At 33.0% G+C, this 17,113-nt stretch overlaps 1 protein-coding gene across 1 annotated transcript; it reads right to left on the bottom strand.

The window, feature by feature from the left end:
- LOC145284496 (protein NCBP2AS2 homolog) lies at positions 1-15,569 on the bottom strand. The gene is made up of 4 exons (XM_080133373.1): positions 15,127-15,569; positions 10,006-10,039; positions 5,510-5,582; positions 1-1,905 (listed from the first exon to the last, which is right to left on the bottom strand). Exons 1-4 carry the CDS (start codon positions 15,147-15,149, stop codon positions 1,772-1,774), a joined length of 264 nt encoding a protein of 87 aa, XP_079989499.1. The 5' UTR covers positions 15,150-15,569; the 3' UTR covers positions 1-1,771.
- Positions 15,570-17,113: the final 1,544 nt, after the last annotated feature.

The raw sequence follows: 17,113 nt of genomic DNA, 5'->3' as shown, positions 1-17,113 counted from the left end.
TGCAAATATTATCATACAGGCACAAACGTTTTATTTTCTTTTGATCATACAATGATGCATCTTCAATCTTTTATTTTCTCAAAGTCTGTTTTTGTGGCAAAAACATCCAAACAATTTTTCTTTTCTTCCTCTCTTCCATAACATTACAATGACAGTAGTCCCTTTACTTGGACAATAAATATGAAAATATATTTGGGTTATTTTTTTTTTTATCTTTATAAAAATTCTCAGTATACTTGGCAGGAATCTCTATAATATTTAGATGGTCAAATTTCTATACAAAAAATAAACAAAAAAAAAAACCCTAGCCTCATCCACTACTTTTTTTATTTCTTAGGACTCTAAGGTCACAGTTGCTTAAATGGGAATTCAAGGATAACAGATTTATAATCAACGTTTGATAAACCTTGAAAAGTCATTTGTAAAATAATAAACTTTCAAATCATTTCTTTTTATTATTTTTAAGTGCTAACCTATTAGATTGGTAGCAATTTGAAAGTTGAATTTCGGATGCAAACCAAAAAATGGTCTCAAACTGACTGCCTGCCTTTTTCTTCATGCACGTTAATTATCTATATATTAATACGATAGCGTGCGTGTTATTTTCTGTGTCATAAGTTTTCCTTTCAGTTATAGTTAATGGCACTCCAATAATCTATTTTAAAAAAATAATTTTATCAAGAATTCTTCATAAATCTTAGTTTCGATTTTAGCTGATGGCACCTTAGTAATCTATTTTTTTTATAAATAATTTTATCAAGAATACTTCATAAGTTTTAGTTTCTGTTTCGATTATAGCTGAAAAGTTATATATGTTTAGGATTCGGTTCCGATTCAAGCTGATGAACCCAAGTCATATAGATATAATTTTTATTTTTGAAATCACAACTTTATAATATATAAAAATCGATAGAACATTAACTCTATAATAATATATACAAAATCTGCGAGAATTAAAATATCATATTAAAGCATATTTCATGACATGGCTACGTAAGGCGTCCCTGCAAGCTTGGATAAATACTTTTACAGTTTTAACAAAATAGCTACAATAATATCAGAGTGTCTCCATTTAAGCTGAATATCTACAGAATGCCAACATCAATATATTACATATGAATCAGTCCCCTGTGGAATTTCCACAGGTCCCGCTAGTTAATTATAATTATTTAATTCTCATTCATTTAAAATCCACTTCAGTGGAAAACAACTCCTTAACATTAAATTTAAGTTAAAAGGTAGATATTATTATAGTAAAAGAAAAGATCAATCATGGATTTTAAATGATCAAATTAATTAAAATATTTAAATTTGATTAGATTAATCTTTTTTTTTTTTTAAAGATCTGTGCATTATAGTAATTAATATAATTTCATATATTCACCTTCAAAATTAAGTATAATGTTAAGGAGATAAACTCTAACTAAAAAAGAATGTTTCCCACCTTTGTTGATTTTAAACAAATTAAAAAATAAATTGTATACTTAAAAATTAATCCCAATTAATGTATATGAATAATAAAAAAAAAGACATTGAATTTGAGACCATTTTTCGATTGCATAGGTTTTAGCATCCCAAATTCATCATTCAAATTGGTACTGCTCTAATTACCTTAGCACCTATTTTTAACATGGTCCTCCAGATCAACATTATATTTGAAACACAGCCTTGATTTCATCTTAAGGTCTATCACTGCAAACAAGTCATCCAATGAAGGAAACTTTAAAGATTATGGCATTTTCTAAGAAAATCATTAAAAAAATAAACTTGGTTATTTTTTCTGTTGGAATTCTCTGATGCCTTCTCTAATTTTGGCTAAGAATACGTTTTTGAAATTTTGGAATCTGGATACGGAAAACTGCCTCGCTATCTCAGATTCTTGTAGCTTCTCTATATTTTCAAGACCTACAAAAAGAAAAAAGGAAAAACAATTATAAAATACAATTAAATTAAAACAATAAAACAGGTAAAAATGTAAAAATGGATATATTTCGATCTATCAACAGCTTATTCAGAGCAATATATGCACATGCACATACATGCAACATTCATGGTGTGTAAGGTTTTTGAGCACATGCAATATTTGTTGCTGAGATTTCAAATAAATGCATTCTAGATAAAACCATGATTACATACTTACATATCAAAATTTGTAACATTTTTTTTTTAATTATAGAGTTTTATCATATTGGTTAATGATGAAGAGTTCTTAAAATCCAGGGAAGGTAACTGTAATCCATAATTTTGACAAATCTATCATTTCAAAATAGAAAATAACAGACCACTAATATCTGTTTTTTTTTCTTTTCCTTTTTTTTTTTCTTCTTTGTTTGCAAAAAAATTGTTCAGGCAGATCTTCTACTCAATCATTTTTCATAATTTTTGGATTTTATACTAATTTCGACCTTAAATGCATTTATTTGAAACCCCATTATATTGCACCGGCACCCATTATTTTTTACTATAGAAAGAATATTATTTGATATAATACTTTCTCTTGAGTGTAAAGTCATTCTTGAAATAGTTGCTATTAGACTAATTCATTATTATCACACATGGTTATAAATAAGATTGCCCAAATCTATGCGACCATACCCTTCTAGTATACGAAAAATATTGCATACACTTTATATATTACAGAATTATCAACATCCGCTCCTATAATTACACAACAAATGGAAAAGCACATTGTTATCACAGCTAAAATGGCTGAATATAGCAATTTATAAATAGAAATCATTTTTAAGAGTTGCACGATCTTTTATTTGCAAAGAGTTAAAGGCTCTAAAGGGATATTTTTCTGAATTCAGTTTTACCTAAAAACGAGCTTAAAAAGGTTTTCTGGCTATAATTTCAATCAGACAATCTTTTTTTCTAAGAGCCACATGAGACATTGCTCATCATCAGATAATCTGCATTAATAAGTGGTAGCCCTTGATATATCTAAGGCTTTTGACAGGGTATGGTACGATGGTCTTCTAAGGAAAATTAGATCATATCACTGGAAGAATACATAATGTAATTAAATACTTCTTAAGTAAGAAAAAAAATCCAAGTTGTCCTCGACGGTCGTACATCCAAACAACATGATATAAATGCAGGAGTACCCCAGGGGTCTATTCTTGGACCTTTATTATTTCTGATATTCATAAATGACCTCCCTGATAAAATTGTTTCGGAGATGGGTATATTTGCTGATGACACTACTCTCTATACCAGAAGGAAATGGCAGAAACACTAGAGGATGAGCTCCAACCTGTAGTGGAATGGGGACAAAAATGGATGGTCACATTCAATGTTGCCAAGACTAAGCTTGTTTCCTTAAATAATTACAAGAAACCTTCTCTACCATAAATAGCAATGGCCAAGAACACATTACCTGAAAGTACTTCCTTTAAACTCCTTGGCCTAACACTTACAGGGAACATGAACTGGAATAGATACATCGAGAGCATTGCCAAGGCTGCTGCAAAGAAGGTGGGCTCTCTCTCCTGTGCTAGAAAACTACTTATGCCTCAAATTATCCTGTACCTCTATAAGGCCACCATTTGCCCATGTATGGAGTACTGTTGTCACACTTGGGCTGGTGCATCTGCTGCTTGGCTCTCACTCCTGGACAGGGTTCAAAAGAGAGTTATCAACTTGATAGGTTCTGAACTGTCATCTAGGCTTCAACCTCTGTCTCATCGACGAACTGTTGCATCCCTCTGCCTGTTCTACAAGTACTTTAATGACTACAAGTACTTGTACCTCCTCGATATGACTACCCCCGACAAGCAACTAAGTCCCACCCCTTTACAGTAGAGATCCCTAGGTGTAAGAAAGCCTTTTGCTCCAATAGTTTCTTCCCCAGAACTGCTAGACTTTGGAACTCCCTTCTGGGATTCTGCTTTCCCAACTGTACTAATATTCAAGTGAAATGTGAACAAACATCTTGTTACTCATCTCCCTTCATAATGCCCCTGCAACTCATGTCCCCGATAGTAGCCCCCTACTTCAAAGTGGTACTGTGCCTTGTTTAACTTAAAAAAAAAAAATTTTCAAGGTAATTTTACAATAAAAGTATGTTAAGATTGTTTTTAAGGACAAGGGAGAAAACTCTTCTTGTGTAATAGTTATTTCAGTTATTTTATGTTATTTTTTTTACAAAATTGTAAAAATTAAAAATTTTTTCTGAATATATAATCAAAGATTTATTCAATTTTGTAAAGGTATCACCATGACCTGAATGTTAAAGATATTCACTGATAGCGTGAGAACACCTGAATTTATTTGACAAGTACACAATTTATGGTAATCCTAGAAAATCCATAAGGCAGATTGTAAAAGAACACTAAGTCAGAACCGTTGTTCACAAAGACATTTTCGCTTTTCTTATCATTTTATTCTAGCTGGTGACATTCACCCACTATCTCATACATTACAACTAACAGGTCGTTTTAAGATTCCAACTGTCTCTTTAAGTGCAATTGGATGTATCTCTTGCACTTGGTTCACCAGGTATATTTGTAAGATAGTTTATGAAATTCCTTTTCATGAGTCTGGTTGCTCCTATAATTACTGGAATGATGATCTTCCTAAGATTCCAGTTTCTTTTCATGCTGTACATAAGACGTTGGTATTTCATTATCTTTTCCCTTTCAGTTGTGTTTAACTTCTAATTTTTACATTTTTCTCCTCCTTGCTCCATATCACTTTATCAGACTTATTAGCTCAGTTTTCTAGGTACATAGTTGTAGAAATTACATAGTCATAATGAATGGTGTATGACTCATTTCCAATTGTCCTTTCTGGTATATGTTCCCAGAACCTGCTGATACATTCGATATTCAACTTTATACAGATGGTCCAGTGGAGATATTTACACACTCCATTGCGTCGCATTGTATAGTAGCTGTCCTTCCTCTCCAGCAGAACCTTACAGCTAGACGTCAGATACAAGTCTTATGTCATGAGTAAAGATCATTTCATGTCATAAAGGCTAAAGGAAAATCACTTAATCAGAACTAGTATAGTTGCAGAATACAGAAATAGACGGCAGAAAGTTATGATCACATGACCCTTGAGATTTGTTTCCTGGATCTCAATATTTTGGATTACTATGTATGGAATGTAGAGAAAAGGGTTAATGAACATTTGCATAACAGTAGATAATTCTTAAAAATCTTTATAGAGTAATGTACAATACAAATGAGGACCATCTGATTCATACCTTATGTAAAAGCCATTATTGAAACTGAACGAGTCGTTAATAAATAAAATTATAAAATAATATATTTATTCTTTTCTGCAAAAATATTTTTTAGTAAAAAAGTTATTTCAACAAGTACATTTTTATGTATGTTCTCAAATAAGTTATACTCAGTACTCAAATAAGTTATACTCAGTACATGCATATGTTGTGCATGCAAAAGATTCGTTAAAGAATACCAAAAAGAAAACCATAATTGGCTGATTTTTTTCTTTTCAGGAGACATTATCGTGAACAATAATTATTTGAAGAACTTACCTTTTTCTTTACTCCTTAGAAAAACATATGCTACTAATTGTGCTGACCGTTTAATAGGGTAACTCTCTGACAACTGTAAAGATAAAAGAAATAATATTTAAGAATAAATGTGGATTGGATGTTAGGTTTTACAGTATGTCAACCATTGTTAAGTCATTTTATGCTGAAATCATATCTGTTTTTGTACACAATCAATTTGTAGATGAATTTTTGTATACAATCAATTTGTAGATGAATTTTTGTATACAATCAATTTGTAGATGAATTTTTGTATACAATCAATTTGTAGATGAATTTTTGTATACAATCAATTTGTAGGTGAATTTTTGTATACAATCAATTTGTAGATGAATTTTTGTATACAATCAATTTGTAGATGAATTTTTGTATACAATCAATTTGTAGGTGAATTTTTGTATACAATCAATTTGTAGATGAATTTTTGTATACAATCAATTTGTAGATGAATTTTTGTATACAATCAATTTGTAGGTGAATTTTTGTATACAATCAATTTGTAGATGAATTTTTGTATACAATCAATTTGTAGATGAATATGACTCTGAAGACAGTGTTATTATGTACAGTACTCGTTCATCTCAAATCATCATCCATTTAATACTGACCATTTTAAATGTTGTTTGACTTGAGTTATTTTACAGGAACTGGTGTATCAACATGATAACAATCGTATGAGCAACAAATACAATACTACAAATTTCTCTCATGTTGTTGTTGTGCATCATTTATTCATTGTGTATGAATCTGATGATTGTTTCCCTGATATCTTTCTAGTTAGAATTCTTTCTAGAATGACAGTGGGTATTTATGAGGGGGACCATGTGAAGGTTGCCAACATTCCTAAGTGAAAGGGTTTTTCTGTAGAACGTACTGGATTCCAATTTGATAGTCCATGTCATTAACCACTCAGCTGCAGTCACTTTCTTGTTAAGTTTGTTGGCATGTCAAGCATTGATGAGTCATTTTATGCCGAAGAGAAAAATAATAGCATTATTGTTGTTGTTATTGTTAAGTTTTACGGCATGCCAACCATGAATAGGTCATTTTATGCTGAAATTGTACCTGTTTTTTGTATACGATTGATTTATAGATGAGCATCTCAAATTATCACCCTTGTAATATTGATCAGTCTAAATGTTGCTTAACTTGAGTAATCTTATGAGAACCAGTATATCAACATGATTACAATCGTATAAACAATGAATATAATACTTACAAAACTACAAGCTGTTATTGAGTTTGACGGTATGTCAACAGTTTTTTTTTGTTATTTTATAAATGCATATTTTTTGCATATGTTTGATTTGTAGATTTATTTGAATTTGATGTAACTTTTTTTACATACAGCACCTAGTCTTTTTGCATGGTCATCCATTTAGTACTAGCCAGACTTAACATCACTTAATTTCAGTGAACTGATCAGAAATCAAATTTACTTTGAAAAAATAAAAATAACAAAGTGCAACAAGTCATGTAAAGAGAGAAGTCAAAGCTATTTACATCTCTGTACATGTTTGTCCAAATCTGTTTTAAATATTGATATGGTTGTTGTTGGTGTCACAACCTCCTCTGGTAGGTTGTTACATGAAGCAGAACAGACAGAAAATGCTTTTTTTTTTTTTTTTAAATGACAATGGTTTATATTATGCAAGTGCTCATGGCAATCATAACTTGGTGCTAGAGTTGTAACATTGCCGTAACATAGTTGTAACATAAATATAAATAAATTAATCTGGGTCGGCATCCTCCTTCCCTTCTAACAAAAGTCCCTATTACCGTTACTTTCTTGTCTCAACACCACTTAAAAGTCTCTTGCCATTGTCCATCTAGCCCGGTGTACACCTTTCTTCTTCTTCGTCTGACCGCATGCCGGCCACAACCAGCCCACTCTCTTCCTCAACTTTACACATCCATTTTCTTTGACGTTGACTTTTGCTTCTTGAACACATGGTGCATTTTTTTCTCCTTTTTTTTCCTTTCTCTTTTCACGCATACCGCATATGCCCTTTTTTTGGCTACTGCTGCTAATTTTTTTGCAGCCAGCTATCCTTTGCTGTTGCTGATATTTTCCCACATACTCATATGCACTATGTTACAGAGTGAAATACTCTGTGAAAGGCAGATTTACATTCCTGTTGATAATGTGTTATACCAGAATCAAGTCTCCTCGCATCCTCTGCTGCACAAGTGAGAATCGATTTAGTCTTTGGAGCCGCTAAATCCAGGATTGGTTTGTAGATTAATTTGTTTTATAGGCACATCTTGTGTAAATCAATCTATATTAGATTTCTCTTAGTTTGTTTATCTGTTCATTCAACCTTTTCTCAGAAACTACTGGGCTGATCTAGCTGGATTTTTGTATGGACTTTTGTTATGATAAAGTGCAGTGGACTAGTATTATGGTATCCATTCGATGTACAGTTTGAATAGTATTTAATGCAAAAATTAGCACAAATTTAATCATATTCAACCATCAATTTCACATAAAGCTCTCATTCTAAGTCTATAACTTTTTGTCTACTTTTAATGGGCAAAAAGTCTGGTAGCCTATAAACACTAGAAAATTGAGATGTAAATCCTTAACTCGGATCTTAGACAATGGGATTTGAATGGAATCAATGTTCTCGATGACCAAGGTTTGAAACTAAGATTGCAAGTTACCAGAAAATGTCAGATCTCTGATTAAGGAAAAAGATGAGATGATGATGATGAGGCTTTAAATCTATTGTCAACAAATAATGATCATAAGTAATCCTTTTTTACAATCCATCATTCTCAATTCTTTCAAAATAATCATTATCATTCAACTAGCAATCTATCCAAGTTGTTAAAATTCATCTGGTTCTTGTCCTATATTCTCCCTATTTTAAAAAAGAAAAATCTGTATGATGCATGTATCCATGTTGAAAAGAAAGTATCATGTTCCAAAAATTACGTAAATTGATCAAGTAGTTTTATTTTTATATAGAAAATCATATTTAAGCGATTAATGGGAAATCGTACATATTACAACATAAATCTTGCATGTTTTGAATTATTGTTGAGTCATCGCCCTTGTTTTTTGTGATTCTTGTCAAAATAGCAGGCAAGACTGGCACTCCTTGAATATTCATAAAATTTGATTTTTTTTTAAATTTAAAAATAAAACTACTTGATCAATTTACATGATTTTTTGGAATATGATATTTTCGTTTCGGAATACAGAGTTTTCTTTTCTTTTGTTTTTTAATAGAGGGTGAATTCTGAGATTTTTAACTTTGAAAAGTAATGGTAACTAAAAAATGAGTCCACACCCTTAAAGCTTCCAAATTAGGGCCTCACCGTATATTGTTGTTGCACCATAACTAAAATGGTTGGGGGGTGTTTTGATTAGCTGATGGGATTTGAGAAGAAAGTAGAAAAAGCTAGGAAAAATGTGTTTTGTAGTGGTGGGTTAGGGTAGAAACGAACAATAAAGCTGGTGTTTGTCTGTATATTGTATGTATATATCACGTATATTTGTCAATGTTACTTGGGTATTATGTGAACAGGCATCTTGCTACTCAACTCCCTACATAGGGTCCCTGCAAATTTGGTCCCAAATAGTAGCCCCTTACATCCAAGTGGCACTGTGCCTTGTTTAGGAATAATTAGCAGTAAAAAAAAATTGCATTAGGTGCAGCATCATTGCTTACAATCTCTTCTCATAGGGCAGATCCTATAATATAGAAAACAACTGTTTAACCTCACACTGAAATTTCTTAATCATATTGATGTCAGCAGCAAATTATTTTATCAATATATCAATTCCTTCTTAAGATATAAATGTAAACAAGTGAAGCATGCACGGTCCCCCGTGAGTGCACAGTGAACGGAGCATAAAAAAAATAACTAAGTTCAGCTTTCTCCCCCCCCCATTTAGCCCCAAAAGTCCCCAGTGGATGTCAAATCCTGGTAAATGACCAAGTTCATCATTTGCCTCCCCACCCCCCATTTAGCCAAAAAAGTCCTCAAGGCCTTAACATTTCAGTTCAGCACCATGCAAAACTGCTAAATAGACATACACAGAAAATTTTTTGACAAATATGGTAAAATAGTCCCAAAAATGGAGTGTTTTTATTATCCCTAAAAGAGCCCCTGGGGTACACACAAGAGTTATAGCGAAGTACAGACAAACAAAATTATATAGAAATTAGTTAGTTACAACTTTTCAGAAAGTTTTATAAAAATCCAAGACATTAATTTTTTTTAATAAGCATAAAAGTGTCAATTTTAGCCATTTTAACCCAAAAGCCACCCTTAGGGGGGCAACCAGAGTTTTCCTGGAAAATCCGTTCCGTTACTTTTTACTCATATCGTGTTTTATGTTTGTGCAACTTTTCCAAAAATTCCAAGGCGTAGTTATTGAGAAAAGTGCGAACGGACAAGGGTGAATTTACAGGTCCATCCTCCTTTTGTCGAAGGACCAAAAAAAAAAAAAAATGATTACTTCTCACCTTCTGGACAAGTTGTTCATTGTGAGCCAAGTATCTGAAAACGAAAAATGATAGGAATTAACCAAAAGAATAGATAAATAGTATTATTTTGGCTTCTTTTTTTCATTAATTTATTTTACAAAGGAGTCACCACTTATCAAGGCCCGAGAAGCACTCGAGGATAAGAGTTAATGAGTGTAAGGTGATCACAGACACAGCAGCATAGTGATCGTTAATGGTGAAGATTGGGTATAATTTGGTTATGGTTCAGCAATTACTTGTTTACATCGGACCTGAAGGCGACCATGTTGTAGTCAGCTGGAAAGCATAAAAGTTCCACAGGTGGGCAATTCTAGGAAAGAAACTTTGTTCATGGGATTTGTATTTAGATTTAGGCACAAATATGGAGTGGGGGAAATTGTTGACAGTGGTTGTACCTATTTACTATGCCTCCCCACGGGACAGAGTTAGACATCAGGGTCGTTTTTTAACGTGGAGAAAAGGTACAAAAATAAAAATTGTCTCAGTCGTGAAGGATTTCTCCTCCACCGAAAGAGAACAAGAAATAGAAGTGCAGTATCTGAAGAACAGATTCTACACTTTGATCTTGTCCCGAAGGCTAAGTAAAGTGATTTTATTATTTAGTAGTTGTAGTTAGACAAGCACTTTTGTGAAAGTTTAACAGTGGAGGAGGTGGGGCATAAATTAGATTAGAGCTCAGACGAGCACTTGCCATGAAAATAATTATGGGAAAGAAATTGCAGGGAAGAGAAAAAGGGCATTGCCTACTAGGTTTTGAAGCCAGTTTTGAACTCTGACAAGGCAGCTCCTCCCCAAATGTGGCAATAGTACTCCATTTTAGGGAGTATTTGTTTTTTATTCATTAAATTTTCATGAACTTTGTCAAATATCAATTGTTATACCAATACGATCTGAAACATAAAATCATTACATTTTTTTTTTCTGTTTCAGGTTTGATATATATATTTTTTTTTTTACTGTTATTCACCCCCTAACAAGACACAGCGCCACTTTGATGTAAGGGGCTACTATTTGGAACAAAATCTACAGGGTCACACTGTGTAGGGAGTTGAATAGCAAGATGTCTGTTTACATTACACTTGGATTTCTGCTTGTCAGTACAATCAAGGAAGCTGAGAACTGGGAGGGGATTCCAAAGTATAGCAATTCAAGGGAAGAAACTATTTGAGTCTCAGGCTTTACAGCATCTAAGGATCTCTACAGGGGAGGAGTGGATTTTGCTGCTTGTCAGGTTGGTCACAGGTATTTATGTCGAGTGCAATTGTGTGATCGCCTTTCAAATGTTGTGACCTGTCACTAGATTTTACCAAACCATGGATGCTGATCTACACAAGCACCTTATTTTGTTGTAATCAGTTTTTTTTATCATATTCATGGCTAGATTACATTATTATTATGTTAAAAATGATGGGTAATCTTGTTTTGTTTTTAAGTCTCGGTTGTTTTTATAGATACTATTGTCATGAGTTCTTCAAAATTCTCTGATCTATTCTCTGCTTCCTTTGTTCCAGCTTGATAGACTCATTGGTGTAGTGGTCTTCCATCCATGTTGTTTTAATATCTCATTGTAATACAGTTTCTTATTCCAGTAGCTTCTTTTCAAAAACTGCAACACTCACGATTTTCCTCCTGCCTACAGCCTTGGTATTTTCAAGACTAAGGTCAATAAGTATCTCCTGTCTTTGTGATAATGATCTTTCGTTATTGTTAGCTCTTTAAGTGACTTTATGCCTTGTATGGAGCGATTAAAAAAAAAAAAAAAAAATCAGATACCAGCCAAGATAAATATTATTTGTTTTGTTTTATTGTTCTTTACTTCTTTGGCTTTGATGTAGTTTATTGTTGTGGCTTTTGTGTTTTGGTCCATGAAATTCAAAGAACAGTTCAAAGTTTGGAAAAGAGTATAAATGTAGATATTTGAAGATTTGTAGCCATCATACATACTGATATTTTTTTTCCTCTTGCGGAAAAGAGCCCATTACAATATTTTTGGAATATAATGGGTATGATCCCGCATAGTCGGGAGATTCTATTTATAAACGATGCTGCTAGGAACTGACGAATCGAATTAATTCATGTTCTGCTACCAACCAATCAGAAACCAGAATTGCTCCATAAATATTAAACCTTTCTGTAGCAATTTCGCATGTTTTTTCTGTCTCAACATGGAAGAATCCTTTGCTTTGTGAATTCCAACTCGAGAACTATCTACTGCAAACCAGTCCACTCCCAGGACTTGTGTAGAACAACAAACCATCTGAAACTGTTCTGAAACTAAACATGGCTTACACTTCTAGATTCCTGAGCAAATTTTGATCAGACCATTAAAGGATTACATTCAAACCTTTAGAGAATTACAGAGCAGGCAGAGAGCACCCAGGTACCCATGTAAAAAGATACTGACCCTCTCTCTTGTTGCCTAGACATTGAACAAGGCTATCGTGGCTTGAAGGTATCCTGCTCCAAGAAAAGACTTTTAGTAGCCGACTTTATTTTTACTATTTTTTTTTTTCACCATTTTAACTTCTGACAACCTACACTCAATAGTGCTGGCCACTTAAATAGATATATATTATTATATTTTCATAAAATCCAACCAAATCATATTTTTAATTTCTCCATTTAACAACTTTTTTCATAAAAATCATTCAAACTGTATTTCAATCTCTCCATTGAACAACGATTTCCAAAAATCTGACTCCCTTCTCGCAACTTTATATTTCTGTTGAAATTTAATTGGAGAGATTAAAATACATTTCGGTTGGATTTTATGAAAAGAGCCATTGTTGTGAAATTGAACAATTAAAATACAATTTGGGTCGGATTAAAACAAATTTTTTTTTTTAATTGGCGTCGTCATGTAATAAGGGTATAGAAATGAGGGACAACGAAACGGAAGTTTCGTTCTATATTAATAAACTTTATTTGTTATCTTCGTCAGTAGCTTTTTAATAAAAAGAGTACAAGAGAGAAAGGTATTAGCAAGAGATTTCAGTGTTCATATGCGCACGTATATTATAGTAGTGAAGAGTTCGTTGATAGAGAGAAAAGTGTTCCATATATTTAAAGATAGAATTAATATATTGCCGGCGTGTTGAGGGTTGGTTGGTTGTTTTTGTTTTATGGCATATCAACCCTTTTCGGGTTATTTAATGCCGAATCCAAAGATTTTGAAGAAAATTTTTTTTAATAAAATATATTTGTTGTTTTCACATCGGTTTCTATTTAACCCATAGTTGAGACCCTAACAGGTACTACCACTCTGGGTCAGAGTGGACCTGGGAGCAATGGTAATTAAAGGGTGGCTCCACACTCCCCAAAGCCCACAAGCTGGGGCCTCACCACTGGATATAGTTTAAGGTCATATCCAGGACTCCCATTGAGGGACTTTTACCCTCTGCAAGGGGGCAGTCAGCGTATTCTAATGCCCTACCGACAGGGCCAGCGTATTGAGAAAGACAATAGTGTTTATAGCTAGTAGCTGTCAGTACAAAGGAAGCCGGTTAAAAGAAAGAAAGAGCAAAGACTTCAGAGTGTTGCCGTGTTGTCATGAGTGTGTGTGAGTCGTATCAACAAAGACAGTTCTTTAGCATGACAAAGAATGCACGTGGAAATAAATGTAAGTCTGAAGAGAGATATAGCTAGCCTGTAATACTCATGTTCACCCTGGGGCTTCAGCCCCAGACGATGTGTGCTTCTGGGCAGAGCATAGTGAAAGTGAGAGAAGGGTTTATGATTTTGCCTTTTATAAACTCGGTAACGTGACTAGGAGCTGGCTTGTGATTGGACAAGCCCGGGAGAAATAGATTTCAAATCTCGAAGTTATAAGAAGTAGCTCTGCTTGTTAGTAGCGGCTGTCGGCTGCTACGAGTGCTAGCAGTTTCTAACCTAATGTATTGTATTCTTTGGCGGCCATCTTTTTTATGCACATGCGCGCCATATACAAATCTACTCATCTATGACTGACACTGCACGCGCGTAAAAAAGATGGCCGCCAAAGGGGTTTGTATTACTGTACACATAGATTCAAAAAAGTTGTCAAAAAACAAATATATAACAAATAAATGTTATCAAAGGCAAGATAAGTTACTTTTCTACCAAACTGGATATATTTTTCGTGTTTTTATTCAATGTAACATGTTTATTCAGCTCGAAAACCATACAGTGTTTATCGATGTATGTATTGGAAAATTCAAGATGGCGTCTTACTCCCTCTTTAACACGGTAAGTTTGAGAAAAGGTGTTATAAATAAAAAAACTGGATAAAATACTGTTAAAAACTCGCTCAATATATGTTATGGTGACATATATTCGGCGGGTTTTTAATAGCATTTTTCTAGTTTTTTATTTATAACACCTTTTCCCAAACTTACCGTGTTAAAGAGGGAGTGAGGCGGGCGCCATCTTGAATTTTCCAATACATCGGTAAACACTGAATGTTTTTCAAGCTGAATAAATATGTTACATTGAATAAAAACACAAAAAATATATCCAGTTACGTAGAAAAGTAACTTATCTTGCCTTTGATAACATTTATTTGTTATATATTTGTTTTTTTGACAACTTTTTCGAATCTATGTGTACAGTAATACAAACCCACAATTTCATAAAATATCAAAACTTGGAATTTAACTTAAGAATCCTATTTGAAAAATAGCATGGTAACATGAGCGCATAAGCACTAAGTTTTTTTCCCTCTCTTTCTGTTAATTGTGTGATCGCTTTTCGAATGTTGTTTGTAAGCCATTACCAGATTTTACAAAGCAAATATTGCTGGCAGTCATGTGTATTGATCTATATAAACGCCTTGTTTTGTTGTAATCAGTTTTGTTCGTTATGCTTACGGCTAGATTGCATCGTTATTATTATGTTCAAAATAAACTAATGCGTAAAATTTGTTTTATTTTATACGTGCGTTTGATTGTGTGCAGTTCAAGGTCTCAGAAAATTATATAACAGCGCTTCTTCATTTATTTGCCATATAAATAGACATTTATGTATTCATTCAAATTAAATCTTTTTATTTCTTGAAAAAGAAATAAAAATAAAGAACATGAACAAAAAAAAATCCATTAATTCTGTTAGACTTATAATTCTTACCTGAGAATAATCCGTAATACCATTTCTTTTTTGTTAAGTGGATGGAGTCAAGCCCGAAAAACTAAAATAGAGGAAAAAAGGAAGGTCGAAAGAAATCGTTGTTGTTTAATGTCTTTCTTTATGGCAGCGGTCGCTTCCTTTGTGGCAATTCTGATGTTATAAATTAGGTGTTACGAATCACACAAGTTTATTTCGAAAAAAAATTCTGAAGATTATTGTTATTTTATTTATCTAATTTTGACAATACGGTTGGGTTTGTACATTTTCACGAGACATTTTTTTTGTTATCACCGGTCATACGGAGCAAATGCAACGGAAGTATTTCTCTAAATAGTTTTGTTTTTTCTTTTAATCCATGAAGGGCATCATTCTTACATAATGTTTATTTCAATAAAAACAAAAAGGTTTATTTGTCAGTTTAATTCATTGTACTCTTGTGTCATGAAGACCTAAAAGTCGAACACGGCGGTGATTGAATAAAAATCGTCACCATGCATAAAAGTTCCGACTTGTTTCTTTTCATCTAATATTTGCGTTTATTTACTTAAAATAATTATCTAACCAATTCACTTCTTGTAAGTAAAAAATACCTGAGCTTAGATCGAAATCAACACCTAAAGACAAGGAGTCAAGTACGATAACCATTAGGCTATCTTGACACAGTCTTTCAAATGTGTTTTCAAACCTACTTATTTTAACATAATGTGAACAATTCGCACATATGCAGTCGTGAAACAGTTGAAAAAAAAAAAAAAAAGATAACAATCCGATGACTCTCGTATACCAATTGTTTCTATTTGTACCCCCTAGCGGCCCTTTTTCCGGGTGAAAACCGATTAAAAATTTTTCTTACACTCCTGAATAATAATTTTTTTAATCGAAAAGCCTTACTCAAAAATTTATGTTTTGTTGGAATTTTTTTTTGTACCAATAATGGTGCACCCCCCCCCCTGTTTACATTTATTATTTTTTATCTGGTTCTTATATATGATTTTTTGTATTTCGTATCTTTTTTTGATTCTTAGTTTTGTACATTTTGGGTTTGTACGAAACTCCCCTTAATTTGGAGAAAAGAGAAATGCTAGCTCCGTGATGACGTCACGAGCCCAGTGCGTATTTCAGCCTTTTTTGAAATTCGGCGGACGTGGAGATTGGACATTTGGTTCATTGCCCGGCGCTGAAGATGGAATTTTGACGAGCATCCTTCAAAGAAGAAAACCCCGGCAAGAATACCTAGATATGTGATGAGACATACTTATGAAAACTATCTACGTGACTACGGTTTTGCACATATTTTAGAAGGAGTGAAATTATTTTAAAGAAAATACCTTATTTTACGTGACAAGGAATTTTGGAATCTCCTACAAAGAAGAAAACCCGGTAAAAAAAAAACCCGGACAAGCGACGCGGTCTTGCTTCTGAAATCCATCTGTGTGTCTACGGTTTGCACGCAAACATGGAGGGAGAGAAAACTCTAAAAGGACTTTAAACAAAAAAAGAAAAAGGCACGTGCCTGATTGGCTTTCAATTTGTGAGTACGCTCCTAAAATTTGTTTCATATGCGAGTGTGATTAGAAGATACTATTTTTTAATCTTATTGTATTCGTTAATGGATACAACATCTTCATTATAAGAACCAGTGTTATTTTTTTTATTCCATGTTACCTTGGCGTTTCATAAGTTTAATGCCTGCAAAAGGAAAAATTTGCAACTTATTATTGTAAATAAAATCTCTTCTTCGTTTCAAAGCATGACCTTTATATTTTATTCTTTACTCCCCTCCCCTTTTTATTCCATGCTGTCATTTTTTTTTCAGGTTAGTCACTTTAGCGTCAAATTTATCTGGAAGCAAGATAAAATTCCGACAGTTTAAAACTTTATATCGCGGAACATTGGAGTTTTATTCTTTTAAAAATCAATTATTTTTTAAAGTTCTGTTTTTTTTTGTTTTTTTTTTGTTGCAATTTAACTAAATATATATTATTGA

Source organism: Euprymna scolopes, chromosome 9 (assembly GCF_053919585.1).
Source record: "Euprymna scolopes isolate OS-2025 chromosome 9, ASM5391958v1, whole genome shotgun sequence".
NCBI lineage: Eukaryota > Metazoa > Mollusca > Cephalopoda > Sepiida > Sepiolidae > Euprymna > Euprymna scolopes.
This window is presented reverse-complemented; position numbering and strand designations above follow the sequence as displayed.

Excerpts from the sequence above, each read along its gene's own strand:
- LOC145284496 (XM_080133373.1), bottom strand. The coding sequence starts at position 15,149 with ATGGTATTACGGATTATTCTCAG. Across the intron at positions 10,040-15,126 it reads GTATTACGGATTATTCTCAG|ATACTTGGCTCACAATGAAC; the intron begins GTAAGAATTATA and ends TTTCGTTTTCAG. Across the intron at positions 1,906-5,509 it reads TCTAAGGAGTAAAGAAAAAG|GTCTTGAAAATATAGAGAAG; the intron begins GTAAGTTCTTCA and ends TTCTTTTTGTAG.